The sequence below is a fragment of the Orcinus orca genome, chromosome 5 (genome assembly GCF_937001465.1).
Source record: "Orcinus orca chromosome 5, mOrcOrc1.1, whole genome shotgun sequence".
NCBI lineage: Eukaryota > Metazoa > Chordata > Mammalia > Artiodactyla > Delphinidae > Orcinus > Orcinus orca.
Window position 1 is genome coordinate 65,892,429 of NC_064563.1, and position 22,086 is coordinate 65,914,514.

General features: G+C 38.0%; 1 protein-coding gene across 6 annotated transcripts in view; it reads right to left on the bottom strand.

Moving 5' to 3' along the window:
* The window catches only part of PARL (presenilin associated rhomboid like), a 73,501-nt gene that overhangs the window by 8,785 nt on the left and 42,630 nt on the right, over positions 1 to 22,086 (bottom strand). For 3 of the 6 annotated variants that reach the window (XR_007477434.1, XR_007477433.1, XM_033403137.2), the window contains exons 5-9: positions 19,400 to 19,495; positions 18,661 to 18,810; positions 17,141 to 17,211; positions 4,046 to 4,147; positions 3,809 to 3,906 (exon numbers count right to left, since the gene is read on the bottom strand). Coding sequence is in view for 3 of the 6 variants with exons in the window: in XM_033403137.2 (XP_033259028.1) it covers positions 3,809 to 3,906; positions 4,046 to 4,147; positions 17,141 to 17,211; positions 18,661 to 18,810; positions 19,400 to 19,495 (517 nt within the window). In the remaining 3 variants the exon portion in view is untranslated. Of the gene's footprint in view, positions 1 to 84; positions 411 to 3,808; positions 3,907 to 4,045; positions 4,148 to 5,632; positions 5,701 to 17,140; positions 17,212 to 18,660; positions 18,811 to 19,399; positions 19,496 to 22,086 lie in introns of those variants that run through there. The other 3 variants (XM_004278409.4, XR_007477435.1, XM_033403138.2) reach the window with 3 other exon arrangements.

The following is a 22,086-nucleotide window of genomic DNA, read 5'->3' on the forward strand; positions in this document are numbered from 1 at the left end:
TACTCAAACTATGTTAAATATAACAACGAACAGCAAGATTCCAGGGCAGCATTAGTGCTCTTCAAAAGAGACATATACCCGCTCTTTACAAACTAGAGATATAAACCTTTATTTCACAACTTTGTCATAATTCATTTTCTAATGAGACATGTACTGGGGACATAGTTTAAAATACTGGGAAAGCTAGATGCTCAGTGTCTTCCAGGCAGGAGCAAAGATGTGGTCACTCCAGGGCCGATGCATTCCTAGGGCTTCAGGCAGCATGGACCAGTCGTACCAGTATTGTCCAACCCCAGTTTTACTTAGAGCCACCTCCTTTTTTGGGGCCGTTAGTCCTCATTTCATGCCAAATTTTCACTAGAGGCTCCCTGTTCTTCCAAATGAGTTCATGACCATAAGTAATATACCATCTGGGGAAAAGAAAAACAAACCAGGTCCAACATTCAAACAGTATGACATACAAATGCCAAGTACTATGATGATATCAAGCTGACATTTTAAAAACTGAATGTCACTGTCATTTACTATCCAGCATATTAAAAAAGCTGATTAATTTATTTAATGTAGATCAATGACTTACCTTTAATATACAGAAGACATAAAAGATGGAAATAGGATGGACCATGTGTGACTGCTCCAAAAATGTAAGTACTTCACACACACTACTTTTAATTCACCACAACCCTGCAAATCAAGTATCACTTTTCCCATTTACAAACATGAAGAAATCAAGTCTGAAAGAAAGTCATTTGCCCAAGGCGCTAACAGCTTTTAAGTGGTCAATCAAGCACTCACTAGCAGGTCAGAGTGATTCTAAGCCTGGACTCTTTTTATGATGTCAAGTGTAAGAAATGTCAGAATCAGAATTTACTAATAATGATGGCTATACTAATTTAAATGTCTCTCCTTCCTCACCTTCAGCCTGGCTACACAAAAGGATCCAAATTCTGCCCACCTTTTAAAATACAGCTCCAATCCCCATCCTCTGTTAAACAATGCCTAAACAATGCCTAAAAGCAGCCTGAAGCAATAAGCCGAGGAAGCTGAAACACTGAGAGGTTTAGTAATTTAACTTGCTCAGGCTGCACAACTAGGAATGACCAAACTGAGACTAGAACCCAAATCTGACCCTGTAACCTGTGCTCTCTAACCGCGGTGCTACACTTCAGCCTCTCGGGAGCATCTGCTTAAGCTGAGGAACACACAGGGAGTGAGATCAGAAGCCCACGGCCTGGGATCTGCACGACCAGGAGCTCTACCCGAGGGCAGCACAGGCTGAGAGAAGCTCAAAGGCACCTGCCTCCCCGGAGAGCTTCCCTGCAGGAGGGGCATTTGGAATCGCTATTTTAAAAAGCTTCTGTTATTGAAACTTTTATTTTTGCCCTGGTTTCCCCAAACAGATTTCATGTTCCCTGAGGCAGAAACTAGATTTTGTTGATCTTTCATCTTAGACACCTGACTGAAAAAATGCTCTATTCAACTTAATTGATATCAGAATGGCAGTTTAATGTTTTAACATTTTTTTAATGTTTGGAGCATGTATTTTTTTTTTATTACAAAGGGCTTGAATTGTACCTGAATCCTAATTCTCACTAAATATAGTTAACATTTAATCATAAAAAGTCACCATTAAAATTTTGAAAAATAATCAGTAAATTTACAGAAAGAAAAAAAGCATTTTAAAAACATGCAAATTAACAGGCATGTTTACAAAATTCTTTTGGGCTTAGAGTGACGTTCTCTGGTGAACTTAAAACAAGAGAAAAAGGATCATCCTATGATTCAAATGCAATTATAAAACTCTTACAAGAAATGAAACACTTATCGGGAACTCTCCATTAGTAAAGTGTCTTCTCAAATCTTTTTAACCTACTTATTTCAAGCAAAGAGTCAAACACTTTAATCTTACAGGTACTTGTTTTGATTATACTCGTAAGTTCAAATGTAATTGGTCATTTGGTTAAATTAAAATTAGGAAAATATTTCAAACTGACTAATTTTTGAGGTATCTTTTTTTCTGTTTGTTTTTGGTAGCAGCCTCACAGTCTAGTGCTCAGTCTGAAACTCCAGCTCTGCAATGACTCACTGTGTGACCTTGGATAACTCCTTTCTTTAAGCAGTTTCCTTTCTGTAAGTTGGACTACCTCACAGGATGTTAAGAGTATTAAATTACTCCTTAGCGTAGGCACACAGCAAATACTCAATATACATTAGCTATCATTACTGCAGCAGTACAAGGTGAAGACCATAAAATGTGGTCAGGGACATAAAGTCAAAGCAATGTGCAGGAGGTTACTAACAGATCTTTACCTTTTCTAACATCTTTAATCTAGACTGAGGAATCTTCACCATTAAAGATGTTAGAAAAGATGAATTCTAGATATGACCAAGATCTAGTAAATGAAAGGAGTTGAAATTAGAAACAGCAAAGAGAAAGGATTCCTCTGCCTTTCAGATTCTGGACTTTAAAATACATTTGATCCAGTTTTCAGAACAGAAAAAGGTAATCTAATTATAGTTGAGAGGAATAAAAAACTGCTGGGGAAAAGATCCTTTAAGTATACATGGAAGGAGCCAGGTAAATTTAGAGTTCATAAAACAAAACCCCTTTTCATCAGTCTTCATGTTTCTCATACTGTAATACCAGGTCAGTTTTTACTATTTATAATGGGCTGCTGTTAAAGCTCGAACTCACACATGCTATTCTTTAATCATCACTGAAAATTATAAATGGCATAATGGCATTTAGTTCCACCGCCTACTGGGCAAAACTGCTCCACTTAGAATAGATTTTTCTACTTTTTTTTTTTAATTAAAAAACTAAGGTTTCCCATTGTTGTGAAATAAAGTAAAAACCAAATAAGGGTAAAAGGCAACATTATGCAAGAAAAGAGAGGCCATCAGGGATGCAGCATATCAGACAGACAACAGCTCTGCTGAAGGGCCTCTCACGGTCAGATGGACTCCAGAAGCCCTGAGGAAGTTCTATGACAGCGTCGCTACAGCACTACTATGTTTTAGGCAAGGGTCCATTGCCTGAAGCACAAGTGGGAGATCTTGTAACCACAATGTAACTGTAATCACTGTGGTGTGACAGAGGCTGGGAGGGCTCTGGATCTGGGTTTATTAAATCTCTGCTCTGCTACTTAAGAGCTGTTTGACCTGGGGAAGATCACTTCTGAGCCTCAGTTTCCATCAGTGAAACAGGGGTAATAATTATGTAACGCAAGGTAACTAACTCAGTGCCTGCAACATAACAGATGCTCAATAAGTAGTCAGCACGAGTTTATGCCATCTGGCCTCTACTCCAGTCATGCAGCAGGCACCTGCACACTCATCGCAAGCAGAGGACCAGATCCACCCACTCAGGGTGTCTGCCCAGCACTGGTGAGGTCAGTGGTAGCCAGGTAGGGGAGCAGGGTAGGGACTGGGCAGGGGAGATGTGGCTTGAGAGTGGGGAAAGGAATACAGCACAGACTAGGGGGCTGGGCAACAGTCTCCATGAAGGACTAGGAATTTTGACAGTCATGAGTTCAGGTGACTTGAGGTTAAGGGGAGGGTAAAGGCACAGATGGTCTCCCTCTACAAATGACCGAGGCAGGGGCAGGGCCAACAGTCTCACGTTCCCATCTCATATGGTGAAGCTGCTCAAGATCAAAGCAAACCATGTTGCGATTTCCTTGCCCTCCCAACCCCACCTGCCCTGCTTCCATCACAGAAGTAACTGCCTTATTCTGCCTTCCTTAGGGGTGGGGGGAGGGAGATGAGCTGAGAAAGCAGTGTAACAGTCAGTCATGCTCAAACTTACATTCCAAAGAGAGCTCCCCCAAGATGTGCTGCATGATCAAAAAATTTCCATCCCAGGATCATTCCTGCTGTATCCACGGCAATAATGGCTTTTAGGGCCTGAAAGCCAGCAAAAGAGAACAGAACTGATACAACTTTGATTCCTCCAGCATTGACATTTCTAATTTAAGGGCAAGAATTCAGTCAATGTAAAAATATCACCACTGTCCCCAGCACTTCACTTCATAAAAATACTCACATTCCCTGCCGTGAACGTGAACATTGGAAGGAAGATAATGGCGAGCCTCCCTTCTGGGATCTTAGTGCAGACAGCTGCAAGGACAGTCATGATTGCGCCCGACTGCAAATTAACACATTGGGGAAAAAATGAAACTCTCATGTGCAACTGCTTAGTGACTATAACGTCTAAAGTAGAAATACTTTTTCCAGAAAGCTTACAAGCCACACATTTCTAGGTTAGCACAAAGTTAAAAAGCTTTCCGTTACTAACGTACAAAATATCAGGCAAAGGGACTCTAAGTCCGTGATATGGTAACCACCTGGCAAGGACTGAACTACAGGCAATAAGATGTAACAACCAGCATGTCAGCAGTTAATGAACTTCAGGGACAGTGTTATGTGTGGCACATGCATCATTTCATTTAATGACTAAAAAAGGACTTCTCAAACTTCAACAAAACTCCTCGAGGGACTTCCCTGGTGGCGCAGTTGTTAAGAATCTGCCTGCCAATGCAGGGGACATGGGTTCTAGCCCTGGTCCAGAAGATCCCACGTGCGCGGAGCAACTAAGCCCGTGCGCTGTAACTACTGAGCCTGCGCTCTAGAGCCCGTAAGCCACAACTACTGAGCCCACGTGCCACAACTACTGAAGCCCGCACGCCTAGAGCCTGTGCTCCACAAGAGAAGCCACCGCAATGAGAAGCCCGCGCACCGCAATGAAGAGCAGCCCCCAGTCGCTGCAACTAGAGAAAGCCCACGTGCAGCAATGAACACCCAACACAACCAAATAAAGAAAGAAAATTAAAAAAAACAAAAACAAAATTCCTCGAACCAGAGAGTGAGCATGAATTTGCCCAAAGAAACCCACACGTGTGGAATTTCTCCCAAATTTAATGCTTTACCATAAATCATGTGAAATTTGTATCCTGCTTCATTATAACACTAAACATTTTCCTTAAAACGTTTGACAAATGTTCTGCTCCAGGAAAGCATGCCAAATTTATCCCATGGCTCTGCATGACACGCCCCCCCCATCACAGCATCCTCCCAGGGATACACATGCATCCACCTGCTTGAGAAGCACTTTCCCCAACAGCCTTGTATTTGAGAATAAAAATTGAAACTTAAAAACCTTATGACCAGTAAGTCAACCATTTCTTGTTATAATTGAAATTATAATTGCTGTATAGTTTTATCGTCTATTGTGTTTTTCCACATTGCTATATAACCTTCATAATTTAAATTGATAATGGCTATGAAATATCTCCTGGATAAATTATGATAATTTAACTAAACTTTCTTAATGTTACACATGTTCCTAATTCCTCTAAATGCTACAATACTTGAGAAATTGGATCATAATCCCTTGTTTACATTAAATCTCATGATAATCATTCATTCAAATACTTGAGTCCTACCAGGCACTATGCTAGATGATGGGGATACAAAGGGGAACAAAATTGACAGTCCCTGCCTTAATGGAGCTTACAGACTGGCATGAAAGACATAAATGAGTAAAAACAATAAAAAATAATCAGTTATGATGGGGAAGCACAGCAACTGCCAAACTGTTTTCCAAAGTGGTTTTAGTGTTTTACTTTCCTACCAGCAGTGTATGAGATTTCCAGTTCCTCCACATCCTCACCAACACTTGGTATGGTCAGTCTTTTAAATCTGTAATATAGGTTTATAGTGATATCTCAGTGTGGTTTTTATTTTCATTTTCCTAACAACTAATGATGTTCATCTTTTCATGTGCTTAGTTGCTATCCATACATCTTCTTTGAAGTGTCTGTTCAAACCTTTTGCCCATTCTTCTTGAATTTTTCTTTATATAGTCTAGACACAAGTCCTATATCAGACTTCTGACATGCAAATATTTTCTTTTAGCATGTATCTTGCCTTTTAACAGTGTCTTTGGAAGAGTATAAGTTTTTAACTTACATGAAGTCTGATTTATTAATTTGTGCTTTTTGGTCTCTCAACTATGAAATCTTTGCCTAAAATAAGGTCACAAAGAGTTTTTTCCTGTTTTCTTCTGTAAGTTTTTATTTTAGGTTTTACATTTAGGTCTGTTTCACTTTGAAAAAAACTCCAAAATACTCCTGAACCAGATTCACCAATTTTTAACATTCTGCCACATTTCACTTATCATTTTTTCTTTATATCCATACTTTTTTTCCTGAACCATTTGAGCATAGGCTGCATATATCATACCCTTTTACCCCTAAATACTTCAGTGTGTATTTCCTAAGAACTTGAATATCTTTATATATCCTACAATACAGTTCTCAATTTCAAGAAATTTTATACTGATATATTATACTTTCATTTAATCTATAAACATATTCCAGTTTTATCAATTGTTCCACTAATGCACTTGCAGCTGTTTTTCCCCACGTATTGCATTTAGTTGCCATGTCTCCTTGGTCTCCTAAAAGCTGGACCATTTCCACAGCCTTTTTTTAAAAAAGGGGTCCATTTTCATTAAAAGCCTCTGACTAAAAAAGGTGAAAATAAAGAATCTCTGCATGGGGTAGGCTAAACATCTGTTTAAAAAGCAAGTTGTGGGAATTCCCTGGTGGTCCAGTGGTTAGGACTCTGCACTTCCACTGCCAGGGACCCAGGTTCAATCCCTGGCTGAGGAACTAAGATCCCGCAAGCCACATGGTGCGACCAAAAAATAAATAAAATAAAATGTCATTTAAAAAAATAAAAAAGCAAGTTGCAATTTATTCAGACACATAAATATGTTTAATGTATAATAAGTACAATAAGTTATAGTCACAAAGAAACTGGCTTTACAGAGAAATGCACAGCTAATAATGCACAGCTAATTTCTTTAATATTTAAGTTTCTGTAATGAGGACTTTAGATGGAGAATATAATCATCTACGGAGAAGCAATTTAGAGGGTACAGGATTTCAGTGCTCTTCTTTCAATTCAGCTAACCAAATTATATTTGTTTCATTTGGGGGAAAAGTATAATTTTATTGGTTTTTTTCTCTCAGAAAATAAGGTCTCAACTTGATTTCTTCTGGGTTTTGTTGAGTTGACTTTTTTAGGTTTTATTTAAAAATCTAGGATACTCAAGTTGCACATCTTAAAGCCTGAAAGGTGAAGGGTTACTCTTTAACTTTCAAATTCTCAGTGACACTGACATCCACTCTGCTTAAATACAGTATATGCTGGTAGATTATAGTGGCAGATGTTGAAGTTCTAGCCAAAACAAATCTTTCAGAACAAATATAAATTTGGCCAGTATAACATGTTGCACCCTAGAGGAACCATGACCCAGCAAGTTTTGTGGGGAATCCCATCTTCTGAGGTAGTGCTGATATCCTTCCTTGAAAGCTGCTGTGATACATTAAGGACGTGGAGTGGGGAACCAGCGAAAGAGTGAACAAATTACGGAGGCTGTGTGTGCATGTGTGTGTGTCTTCACAAGGCAGCAACGGCCCTGTGAAGGGAAGTCAGGATTTCTGAAGAACCTCGTGTGTTACTATTGCAGACTTACATAGGAGCCAGTTTGGTAAATATACAATAGCAGACAGTTGATCTTAAGTAGAGAATACAGAATTCTGACTCCTGACCTCCACTGCAAAATTAACATGTATCTCCAACACCCAGCCTATCCCTTTTAATATGTAGTTGACTTTGTTTCCTTGTTCTTTCATTTTTTTAGCCTAAGCCCTGGGTTGTCTTTGTCCACTTGCCTGAACTCATGTCTTAGGTTCTCCTTAGGAATATTAATGCTGTCCTTCCACCGTGTAGCTTCCCCAACCCACTCCTAGGAATGCAGCGTGAGCTGGTTTCCCTGTTTAGGCTGACTGGCAACTATATATTAAAGGGTTGCGGACTTCAGGGATGCCTGGGACTCATAACTCTTAAAAGTTTTAGTAATTCCTAAAATGTAAGATAATCCTTTATTCTGAAGCAACTCTTCACACAGAAGACCCTAAACAGTTGGCAATTAAGAGAGGTAGATGCTATTTTCCAGAAATAGCCTTTTTAATATAAAAAAGTAGGGACCTTTCCTTTTAATTATAGGGACAATCAGAGTCAATTATAGGTGCATCTTTTAGAAATTTTTCTCTTAGGTGTTTTTTTAACATCCTATTTTGAAATAATTTAAATCTTACAGAAAAGTTTGCAGGAATAGTACAAAGGACTCCCAAATCTTTAAACATAAAAAATAAAAGCAAGTTGGGTTTACTGAAGTATAAGTGACACACAAAAAACTGCACGTTTAAAGTTTATAATTAAGTTTTGACACATAAATACCTATGAAACCATGGCCACACTCAAGATTATGAGTGTGGCCCAAAAGTTCATCATCCCCAAAAGTTCCCCGGTGCTCCTCTGCAGTGCGTCCCTCCTGCTCCTCTCCCATTCCTAGGCTACAACTTCTCTACTTTCTGTTAAGATAGATTCACTTTGAGTTTTATATTAATGGAATAATACAGCATATACTCCTTTTTGTTGTTGTCTGGCTTCCTTTACTCTGTATAGTTATTTTGTAATTCACCCATGTGGTTGTATCAATAATTTATTCCCTTACATGGGTGAATAATATTCCATTGTATGGTTATACCATAATATGTATATTCATTCACCTGATGGACATTTGAGTTTTTTCTAGTTTTGGCTGTTACAAAAAAAGCTGTGAACATTTGTGTACAACGCTTTGTGTTCTTTCATTTCTCTTGGGTAAACACCTAGGAGTGAAATGGCCAGATCATATGGTAAATAGATTATTATCTCCATCTAAAGCACTCATTACAGAAATTTAAATATTAAAGAAAATTCTCATTAGCTGTGCATTTCTATGTAAAGTCAGTTTTTTTGTTATTAAATTTTATTTTAATTTCATTTTTCCTCTGACTTTATTTTTATTTATTTTTTAACATCTTTATTAGAGTATAATTGCTTTACAATGGTGTGTTAGTTTCTGCTGTATAACAAAGTGAATCCACTATACATATACATACATCCCCATATCTCCTCCCTCTTGCGTCTCCCTCCCACCCTCCCTATCCCACCCCTCTAGGTGGACACAAAGCACTGAGCTGATCTCCCTGTGCTACGCAGCTCCTTCCCACTAGCTACCTATTTTACATTTGGTAGTGTATATAAAGTCAGTTTCTGTTTGACTATAATTTATTGTACTTATCATATTATTTTAAAGATAGGAGGCAGTTCCATTATCCTTCTAAAGTTTTCTCAAAGTGCCCTATATCTACATAGATTTAAATATATTTATGTGTCTGAATAAGTTGCAACTTGCTTTTTAGACAAATGTTTGGCATACCCCATGATTATTTTCACCCTTCCTAGTAGGAGGCTTTTAAGAATATAATAAAAATGAACCCTTCCTCCTCAGAAAAATTCATACATATTTTAGATATAATTTCAGGGACTCATGAACCCAAACCCATGTAGACCCTAGAGGTCTGCTTCTTTGATTAGAGGTAAAGATCTTTTATTCTCCACTAATAATTTGTTTATGTACACTGGTTATGAACTTGTAATCAATATGCACATATATTTTTATTTATTTCATAAGTAAACAATTTTCATTAAGTACTTTTCTTTATTAATATATAACCTTCATGTATCTATCATATAAAAAAATTTTTTTTTACACTATGAATTTTAAATGAATTTGCTCTAAGAGGCCTTCTGCTTCTACAAGCTACATACAGCTAAAAACCCTGGGCATTGTATGTAAAACAAATATAAGATGACTCTAAAAGACTGAGAAAGGAAAGCAGCCCAGCTAGGAACCTTAGGACCCAAGGAATGACACAGTGGTGAGTTCCCTGGGTTTTCTTTTGGCCTCATGCTGCTCAGACTGGGCTCTGGAGAAGCTCACAACCTAGAAACACCAATGAACTCGGACATAATAGGCCTGTACCAAAAAATGCTCTCTCTAGCCAAAGGACTAAGAAAGCATAGCCTAGCAAGACACAAACTTTTAGACAATAACCACTTTACTCCAGCCAAACACCACAGAAACAACGGTGGCCCCATCTCCATCAGCAAAAGCTGAGTGGAGAGCCTGGACTTCCAGCCTTACAGACTGTAATGAGGTGTCCCACTGTCCCTGACAGGGTGGTGTCAGTGGGGGTCACACAGGCAGCAGTAATAAGGCACTCTTCCTCCTCCTAGCCAGGGCTGTATCAGTAAAGGTCTCCTGGGGAGCCCAAACTCCCCGCCCTGCAGCAACAAGAGCTCTTCCCCCCGCAGTGTCAAAGGAGACTGGGGAACCTGGACTGCCTCACTCACCTGGCAGTAGCAATCACAGCACTGTCAGAGGCAGCCTGCTAAACAGTAGATTTAATTAAGATTAAAGTCTCATAACATAATGTCTGAAATGTCCAGGTTTCATTTAAAAAATCACTCGTCAGGGAATTCCCTGGTAGTCCAGCGGTTAGGACTCGGCACTTTCAATGTCATGGCCGAGGTTTGATCCCTAGTCAGGGAACTAAGATCCTGCAAGCTGTGAGGCGTGGCCAAATAAATAAATAAAATAAAAACCACTCATCATACCAAGAACCAGAAAAATCTCAACTTGAATGAGAAAAGACAATTAATAGATACCAACATCAAGATGACACAGATGTTAGAATTATCTAACAAGCATTTTAAAACAGCCATCATAAAAGTGGTTCAACAAGCAATTACAAACATGCTTGAAATAAGTAAAAAACAGCAAAGAAATAGAAAGGCTCAAAGAAATAGGAGATATCAAGAACAATGTAAACTTTAGAATGAAAAATACAATAACCTAAATAAAAATACTGAATGGCTCAAGCAGAATGGAAAGGACAGAAAATAATCAGTTACCTTGAGACAGAATAGCAATTACCCAATCTGAACAACAGAGAAAAAACAGACTTTAAAAAAAGTTAATGGAGTTTCAGGGACCCATGAAATAACAAACTATCTAACATCATGTCATCAGAGTCCCAGAAGGAGAAAAGAAAAAGGGTGAGGCTGAAAAAGTATCTGAAGAAATGGCTGAACATTTCCCAAAAGACATAAACCTATAGATTCAAGAAACCAAGTGAACCACAAACAAGATAAACACAGATATCCATGACAAGACATATAGTCAAACTTCTGAAACTAAAGACAATGGAAAAAGTCTAGAAAGTAGTAAGAGAAATGACACCTTACCTATAGGGGAAAAGCTATTTGAACAACAAAGAATTTCTCTTCAGAGACTATGGAGGCCAAAAAAAGTGGCACATTTTTCAACTGCTGAAAGAACTGTCAGCCTGGAATTTTATATCCAATGAGAATATCCTTCAGAAATGAAGGGTAGAAAAAAAATGAAAAAAGAAAAAAAAATTGAGAATCTGTCACCAGCAGACCTAACTGGCTAGTGGCTAAAGGAATGGCTAAGAGAAGTTTTCTAAACAATGAAATGATATAAGAAGGAAATCTTGGAACATCAGAAAGAAAGAACAATGGAAAAAGTAAAAATTGAGTGTAAATACAATAGACTGTCCTTCTCTCTTGGAATTTTCTAACTTACGTTTAATGGCTGAAGCAAAAATTACAACAGTGATATTTTAAATGTATGTAGAGGAAATATTTAAGATGATTATAATTTGGGGAAGGTATGCGGACAAAAAGCAAGGTAAGGCTCACTTCACTCAAACTGGTAAAATGATACCACCAGTAGGCTGTGGTAAGTGATATATAGACTGTAGTACCCAGAGCAGCCACTAAAAAGTTACACAAAGAGAAACACTCCAGAACACTATAGATAAATCAAAATGGAATTCCAAATGAATCTGCACTAGTGATCATTTTATTTCACTTGCAACCTTGTAAGAGACTGAAGATACTTTCCTAAGCACAAGAATTCAGTTTATGTACAAGTTAGACCAGTGATGAGTTAAATCAATGAAGTTACAGCAAGCAGGTTATCATAACGTTGGTGAGCAAATTCAGCCTATGATAAACTATTTACAAACATAACCATACAAAATCTATGGGATGCAGTAAAAGCAGTCCTTAGAGGGAAGTTCATAGCAATACAGGCCTTCTTCTTTTTTTTTTTTTTGCGGTACACGGGCCTCTCACTGTTGTGGCCTCTCCTGTTGTGGAGCACAGGCTCCGGACACACAGGCTCAGTGGCCATGGCTCACGGGCCCAGCCGCTCCACAGCATGTGGGATCTTCCCGGACCAGGGCACGAACCCGTGTCCCCTGTATCGGCAGGCGGACTCTCAACCACTGCGCCACCAGGGAAGTCCCCAGGCCTTCTTTAAGATATAAGAAAAATCTCAAATAATCTCAAATCTAACCCATCACCTAAAAGAATTAGAAAAAGAACAAAAACCTAGTCAGCAGAAGGAAGGAGACATTAAAGATCAGAGAGGAAATAAAACAAAGATTAAAAAAAAAATAGGACAAAACCCAATAAAATCAAGAGCTGGTTCTTTTAAAGGGTAAACAATTGACAAACCTCTGGCCAGGTTCACCAAGAAGAAAGGAAAGAAGACCAAAATAAACAAAATATGAAAGAGGAGAAATCACAACTGATACCACAGAAATACAAAAAAACCATAAGAGAATACTATGAATGATTATATGCCAACAAACTTGACAATCCAGAAGAAATGGACAACTTTTTAGAAACATACAGCCCACCTAACCTGAATCAAGAAAAAATAGATAACTTGAACAGATCACTAGACATGAAATAGAATCTGTAACTAAGAAAACTCCCTGCAGAGAGAAGTCCAGGACCAGATGGCTTCACTGGGTAATTCTACTAAACATACAAAGAAGAACTTGTACTGCTCCCTCTCAACCTCTTCCAAAAGACTTAAGAGGAAAGAACACTCCCAAAGACATGCTATAAAGCCACCCTGATACCAAAACCAGACAAAGACACTACCAAAAAAGAAAATTAAAGGCCAATATCTTTGCTGAATACAGACACAAAAATTCTCAACAAAATATTAGCAAACTGAATCCAACAACACATAAAAAAGGTCATACACCATGACCAAACTGGATTCATCCTAGGGTCACAAGGATGGTTTAACATACGCAAATCAACCAATGTGATTACACCACCACAAAAAAAGGAAGGACAAAAACCACATTATTATCTCAATAGATGCAGAAAAAGCATTTGATAAAATTAAACACCCATTTGTGATAAAAAAAAACCTTACAAAAATGAGTACAGAGGGAACATATCTCAACATAATAAAAGGTATTTATGACAAACCCACAGCCAATATAATACTCAATGGTGAAAAGCTGAAAGCATTCCTGCTAAAATCTGGAACAAGACAAGGATGTCCACTCTCACCACTTCTCTTCAACATAGTATTGGAAGTCCTAGCCTCAGCAATCAGACAAGAAATAAAAGGTATTCAAATTGGCAGGGAAGAGGTAAAACTGTCATTATATGTAGATGACATACTATATATAGAAAACCCTAAAGACTCCACACAAAAACTACTAGAACTGATAAACGAATTCAGCAATGTAGCAGGATACAAGATTAACATACAGAAATTGGTTGCATTTCTTTACAATAACAATGAAATATCAGAAAGGGAAACAATCCCTTTTAAAATTACATAAAAAAATAAATAAAGGACTTAGGAATAAACCTCACCAAGGAGGTGAAAGACTTACATACTGAGAACTACAAAACATTAAGAGAGGAAATTAAAGATGATTCAAAGAAATGGAAAGATATCCCATGTTCTTGGATTGGAAGAATTAATACTGTTAAAATGGCAATACTACTCAAAACAATCTACAGATTTAATTCGATCCCTATCAAATTACCCATGACATTTTTCACAGAACTTGAACAAATCATCCTAAAATTTACATACAACCATAAAAGACCCAGAATTGCCAAAGCAATCCTGAGGAAAAAGAACAAAGCAGGAGGCATAACCCTCCCAGACTTCAGACAGTACTACAAAGCTACAGAAATCAAAACAGTGTAGTACTGGCACAAAAAGAGACATACAGCTCAATGGAACAAAACAGGAAGCCCAGAAAAAACCCCACACACCTACAGTCAATCTTCAACAAAGGAGGCAAGAATATAACATGGGAAAAGGATAGTCTCTTCAGCAAGTGGTGCTGGGCAAGTTGGACAGCTGCACGTAAATCAATAAAGTTAGAACACACCCTCACACCATGCACAGAAATAAACTCAAAATGACTTAAAGACTTAAACAAAAGATATTATACGATAAAAATCCTAGAAGAGATCATAGGTAAAACATTCTCTAACATAAATTGTACCAATGTTTTCTTAGGTCAGGCTCCCAAGGCAACAAAAATAAAAACAAAAATAAACAAATGGGACCTAATCAAACTTACAAGCTTTTGCACAGCAAAGGAAACCATAAACAAAATGACAAGACAACCTAAGGAATGGGAGAAAATATTTGCAAATGATGCGACCGACGAGGGCTTAATTTCCAAAATATACAAACGGCTCATACAATTCAATAACAACAAAAAAAAAACCCAATTGAAAAATGGGCAGAAGACCTAAATAGACTTTTCTTCAAAGGAGAAATACAAATGGCCAATAGACACATGAAAAGATGCTCAACATTGCTAATTATTAGAGAAATGCAAATCAAAACTACAATGAGGTACCACCTCACACCGGTCATAAAGGCCAACATTAAAAAGTCTACAAATAACAAATGCCGGAGAGGGTGTGGAGAAAAGGGAATCCTCTTATACTGTTGGTGAGAATGTAGATTGGTGCAGTCACTATGGAAAACAGTATGGAGGTTCCTCAAAAAACTAAAAATAGAGTTGCCATGTGATCCAGCAATCCCACTCTTTGGCACACACCCAGACAAAACTAATTCGAAAAGGTACATGCACCACTATGTTCATAACAGCACTATTTACAACAGTCAAGACATGGAAACAACCTAAATGTCCATCAACAGGGGAATGGATAAAAATGTGGTGTGTATACACACACACACACACACACACACACACACACAGGAATATTACTCAGCCATCAAAAAGAATGAAATAATGCCATTTGCAGCAACATGGATGGACCTAGCAATTACCATACTAAGAAGGAGAAAGACAAATATCATATGATATAACTTATATATGGAATCTAAAATATGATACAGATCAACATATCTATGAAACAAAAACAGACTTACAGATACAGAGAACAGACTTGTGGTTGCCAAGGGGAAGGCAGGGGAGGGGAGGGAAGGAATGGGACTTTGGGGATTAGCAGAGGCAAACTATTATATATAGGATAAACAACAAGGTCATACTGTATAGCACAGGGAATGAATATAATAATAACCAATAACTAGTAAGAAGTTCCATTTTTAAATGAGATTCAGAATATGCAGAGCTCTAACTAAACAAAACCCTTACCAAAATCTAGTCAGTATTCTTGCTCCTTTGTGCCACTGTTAATGGACAAATATTCTTTAACAATCTTCATCTTTCAAAGGCAATAAGACCAATACTTTACATTTTCTATCACAATTTTGTCAACAGTATTTTTTTCTCCAGATTTCTCATTAAAAATACCATATACCTGGTGATTTAGTTTTCCTTCATTTTAACCAAGAATGAATGAAAGTATTTGGGGCTAATAATTTTATCCTGCCATGGCTCTATAGGATTTTGATGACTGAATAGAAACCACCATTTCCACCTTTCTTACTACATGTTCCTTACTATGCTAAGCACTCTAAACACACTTGCATTGCAAATGAGAAATAGGTTCGTTACCCCCATTTCATATGGGGAAGCAGGTTCAGAGAGGTTAAGTAATAAGTCCTGGAAATCATGAGTAAGTGGCAGAGCTGGGATTCAAACTCAGTCTAATTCCAAATGCCATGCTGCCACACTCTATTCATGAACTTCAGTTTCCTATCTGTAAAATGGGAATACCACTTGTCTGAGGGCACATCAAAATGCCTTCCCAGATCCTCCGAAGTAATGAGAAAAGTCTTCCCACCCTCAGAACCCCCAATGTCCTCTAGAGACTACTGAGCCCTTTCACGGTACATTAGATGTGTATAATGTTTTCTCCCCAACTAAACTAAACTTGAAAGTCAGAGACCATTTCTGAGTCATCCTAGTGGTCTTCACTGCCTTCACAAAACAGGTGCTTAGTTGGCAAATGAGGTAGAATTTGAGATATATAAATTATATTGACATCAAATTTTATATAGAAAACAAACATTCCACGAAGAAAAAATAGGGGGGGCGGGATTAAGTTAAGAAAGCATAAAGGTCATAAGACAAGATACAGGCCTCATTGGGAAAATTAAGTAGACACAAATCTGAGGAACACACAAATTATGGAATGGTTATTTTACATAAGGATTCTTTTCCAAAACTGAAACTTATTATAGTTTCTTTAAATGTGAAATTCTCTATTTGAATACATTTAAGTGCATTGAATACATTTAAGTGTATGTAACTATGCAAAAATTGAATGTGTAGTTTTTAAAGAAACATTATGTAAAGATTTCCATGTGCCTAGAAATCTGTCATTAAACTCAAAAGAAAACACAATTGTAATTTTTAAAAATCATCCAGAAATAACTGAGGGCAGGAATTTTGACATCTTACTCACTGGATGTATCCTCAGCCTCTAGTAAGTACAGTGCCTAGTAGTCTAATCTGCATAGCACTCAAATATTGACGAAAGAGGAGGACACAGTATCAGATTCAAATCTCTAATTACTTAGACTTTTCCAATGCTAGATTAGGCTCTCCAGTTTATGGGGGGATTGCATACCCACTATTTTGAGTACTCCTCATGATATACACGCTGTGCCAGTTAAGTATATATAAATGACCAATGGTTAAAAGCTATAACCTGAAATTTATAAGGCTTTACAAATGTATAAATTCTAAATTAGATGTCGATTAGTTAATAGTATCGTTTAAATATTAATATTTTGGCATTGATAGTTGTACTGTGGTTCTGTAGTTAATAGTAGGGTTAAGGGTATATAGGAACCCTTTGTACTAATTTTGCAACTTTCTTGTAATTCTAAAATTATTTCAAAATGAAGCAAAAAATTTTAGTTAGAAATACTTACTGCACCAAGTGATGGTCCATATCTTCCTGTGGCAACTTTACACACATAACTAACAAAATTGGAAATAACACCTAAGAAATAAATCACATTTCAGTAATTTTAGTGAGGTATAAAAATGGCTTCCATTTCTGACCTCCACCCCACAGAGACTAACAATGTTGGGTTTCTACCCAGGTCACTACAAGGTGCAGGCATAGATACTTATCCTGCCTGTTGCTTCAGATATATTACAGGGAAAGCAAAGTCTGACCCACTGTACCACTTACTGAGTAACAGAGGTCATTCACTTTACCTTGTAGTTATCATTTTCCTCAACTACACTGTATGAAGAAAGACTAGTTCCCAAGCTCACCAACTGTCTGGGAATTCTCTGGACTGCACTCTAAACACTAAATCAGAACCTCTGGAGTGGGACCAGGGAGTCTATATTTTACCCAGCTTGCCAAATGAATGTGTTGCAGATCTAGACTAGATGATCCTTTACAGGTCCCTTTGGCACCAATGTCATCTGAACTGAGTATGGCTAACTTTAAAAAGCAACTTTCTATAGAGCAGGAATTAATGGCACTTGAAACAGACCCTTTGTACCTACAACATTAGTGCTAGGGGAAAGAACTACACACTTAACTTATTAGGCCAAAGATACTGCTCAGCTTCTGTTCTGAGGACTAGATGCATGTGAGTATTTAATTAACACTGATTAAGTACCCACTCTGGGCCTTGTGGTAGGTGCTTTTATTTTATCCCTTCTACAACCCCATGTCATGAGAGTAAGCAGTTTTATCCTCAGAGAGTATATATAGTCTTTTCTGCAACATCACACAGCTGGTAAGCAGAAACAGAATCTGAATCTAGGTCTTCCATCTCCAAGCTCAGTGTCTTTTCACTACATATATCTGCCAGCTATACTGTTTTTAAATGAAGGGATTTTAGGAATAAATTTTTACACTTTATGGTTTGAATTAAGTACATTTTGCAAACAAAGTAAAAAAAATTTTTTTTGAGATAAGTAAAATATAATCAACTAACTGCCAATTTAGCAGCATCTAGGAACCGGGAATCCTGCACTATCATTTACTAGTGAAATAAGGAAATGATGCTACCTCCAGGATGACTTGAGTGGTTCCATGCTAATATATGCTTGCAACAAAGAATGAACTAATTCTTGACAATCTTATTGGATAGCTAATCGAAAGTTTTCTGAAAACTGAACGCACTTGGGAAATGAGCGTTAAGGTTATTTAACACAGATCCAGATGATTGAGGCAGCCCGAAAGTCTGGGAACCACTAATCTATAAAATGATGGGCCTGAGCTGAAGAAACCAAGGCCTAGGGAGATAAAAATGACATGCTTAAACACTACACCAGTTTGTATCCTTCTCTATATACAATCTGAGAAACAAATATGTACTGAGCACTTACGGAATATAGAATACGGCTATAATCATTCCCTTTGTCCCTTCTCCAGATAGGGGAGAACACTTATACTCTGAAAGGGCCTGAGATGAAAGCTTGTTACCTGCAGATAAGTACACTGCCATGAACTGCTCTTGACCGAGAATGTTCACTATGCTGGAGGAGAAGCTCCACAAGACGTACATATTTGCTGCCATGTGAAACAAGGAGAAATGACTGAACGTTGACAGCAACATTGGAGAACAAAGGACCTCTACAAGAGAAAGAAAAAGTCTTGTAATTGTGGAACACACAGCCAGTAAAAATGATCCATTTTAGATTTTTTCATTATTATTATGACACAAACATGAGAAACAAACCAGAGCTAGTTAAAAGATTGGATAAGATGGTTTAAGACAGCTTTTTACCACTTGAAAAATGCTATCTTAAATCTCAGAGATTTTCTACTTAGTAAGCAACCAATAAAGATTCTCAGGTCAATGAAAGCAACTTGTCCTATAGAAAAAGTTAGTTAGAAAAAAGAATTTGTAAATTATTTCAATTAAAGAAATAAAATTGTATATAATAGTCTCTTCAAAGAGTAAACTTGTAGTGATCACAGATCTTAAATCACTAAAAAATATTTAGATTATCTATTATGTGCAAAGTACATTTTAGGTGCCTTAACACAGCTGTAAGAGAAATGAGGTTCCTGTCCTCCAAGAGTTTACAGCCTATCCTCCGGATTTTGCTTACAATTATTGACAAGTAAATCATCTTTTTTATAGCACTTCAATTACCATAAAGCATATTTCTTCCATTTTACCTCTACCTCAAAATAAAATCACACAAGTTAGACTTACTTGAGGCTGGACTGGATGTGAAATATCTGATCATCGTCCGCTGTAGAGAAGGTACTCTCCACAAACAAAATACAAAAACATTTGCAGCTATGATACCTACAAAATAAACATTTATAATTTAGGGAAGTTAAAAATAAAAGCAAAGAAAGTCTGATCAAAAGTCCACCCAAGGGGGCTTCCCTAGTGGCGCAGTGGTTGAGAGTCTGCCTGCCGATACAGGGGACATGGGTTCGTGCCCCGCTCCGGGAGGATCCCACATGCTGCGGAGCGGCTGGGCCCGTGAGCCATGGCCGCTAAGCCTACGCGTCCAGAGCCTGTACTCCGCAACAGGAGGCCACAATAGTGAGAGGCCCGCGTACCTCAAAAAAAAAAAAAAAAAAGTCCACCCGAGGGACTTCCCTGGCAGTCCAGTGGTTGAGAATTCGTCTTCCAATGCAGGGGGGTGCGAGTTCAATCCCTGGTCGGGGAGCTGGGATGCCACATGCCTCGCAGCCAAAACACCAAAAAACATAAAACAGAGGCAGTGTTGCAGCAAGTTCAATAAAGACTTTAAAAGTGGTCCACATCAAAAAAAAAAAAAAAAAAACTTAAAAAAAAAAAAAGAAGTCCACCCAAATAAGATTTTCTACCACATTATTTAAGAGTATTATATACTTGGGGGGGCTGGGGGGAAGTAAGCTAAGAAAAGTAAGTGAAATCAATGTTTCTGAGTATCAAAACTGTCGCAGGTTGGTAAAGTCAGAAAATTCCTGGAAAATGCTCTAGGAGCTAACTTCCTTCACTCAGATCCATATTTTACTCCTTCAGAACAAGTTCACTCTTCTCAATAAATAATCAGATCTATAATTATTGCTTGAAAATGGCCAAGGCAAAGACAGAAGTAATGTACAGAACTAGGTTCTTTGGCCAAGAGTCAAAAAGCTACAGAACATCACTTCTTTTTCCACAGGGAATGGTATGTTTCTTTAACTTCTGGACAGCTTGTGGAAACACCTATGGATCATCCATATAGGGACTTCCCCGGTGATCCAGCGGTTAAGACTTCGTGCTTCCACTGCAGGGGGCACGGGTTCAATCCCTGGTCAGGGAACTAGGATCCCAGGATCCCACATGCTGCTCGGCACGGCCAAAAAACTTTTTCAAAAAAGTCATCTGTGAAGATGAAGATCCACATGTCTGAGAAAAATGCTCATTAGATAAGAATTCAGTAATAGTCTGGAAGACTTTTGCAACTGCTTTTGAAAATATGTCTACATGTAGGAGTTGGGTGACTTTTATTTTTCTGCAAGAACTGATGTTGCTAGAACTACCACTAAATTGAGTAAGTTTATTTACTGCTAAAATGTGACTAAATAGTTAATTTTAGGGAAGAAATTAAGTTATTCTTAAAAACTACAAATTTTAAAAAGATACATTAATTTTAGGTACCACAACTCCTTACACATAGTAGGCACTTATCTACTTGAATTAAAGAAATTTAAACGTGTATTCACTCATCCTGTCTCTTTAGGCAACAGGCAACTAGCCCTTTCAACTTCTTCAATGATAATAAGGACTGATTCCAGCAACATTCTGGTAAAATAATTTATTTTAGAAGATATTCACTGTAACAGACCCTGCCAGCTGCTACATCTTGGAGTTTTCCTTTGGCTCCCATATTTCTGCACTCTGTAAGACTCTCAGCCATCCACTGGTATTCCTAGTCTCTCTAGTTTTTGCTCTTCCACTTAAGAGTTAGAATCTATGAAAAATGGTAGTTTCCTTTCCAAAGACATTTTTTCCCATTTTAATATCTGAAATCAGGATGCATTTTACAATTGGTAGTGTGTCCAATGAACTGGTAGTATCTTTCCTTTCTTCATAGCACACTGAATGGTGTTTTACTGCATTTAACTGAACTGATCCTATCAATTTTATCAGATGCCCTACTAGTGAGGACTGTGACTGTGATTATGACAGCTATTTTACCATTTGTCTTTAGAAAAAATTTTTTTTATCTTTCTTTTTAAAAAAATTTCTTTCATTTTTGACTGTGTTGGGTCTTCGTTGCTACGCACTGGCTTTCTCTAGTTGCGGCGAGCAGGGGCTACTCTTCGTTGCAGTGCGCGGGCTTCTTATTGCGGTGGCTTCTCTTGTTCTGGACCATGGGCTCTATGCATACGGCTTCAGTAGTTGTGACATGCGGGCTCAGTAGTTGTGGCACACGGGCTTAGTTGCCCTGTGGCATGTGGGATCTTCCCAGACCAGGGCTCGAACCCGTGACCCTGCATTGGCAGGTGGATTCTTAACCACTGCGCCACCAGAGAAGCCCTATTTTACCATCTTTAGTAAATAACTACAACTCTTTCCAAGATGGTGTGAGGAACAGTATTTATTTTTTAAAAAATGGGGAAAGGGATCATAAATAAGTTAAGTAAGAGCACTGTGTGTACATCCCAATGAGGAATCTGGAACCCTGGGCAGGGAAGGTGGGCTGGGCCTCCTCAGCTGCAGACACAGATCTCAGGTGTTTATCATAAAAAGAAGTGAGCAGTGATGAGTATTGCCTGGGGTTCTTTAGTTTCTTTTGCAGAGTTAAACATCTTTACTAACCCAGAGACTCTTAGGTCTAGATTGTTGTACATAGTGTTTGGCATCTCAGGGTAAAAAAGACTTGAGAATAGTTTGGCCCAGATTTCCATGGTCAT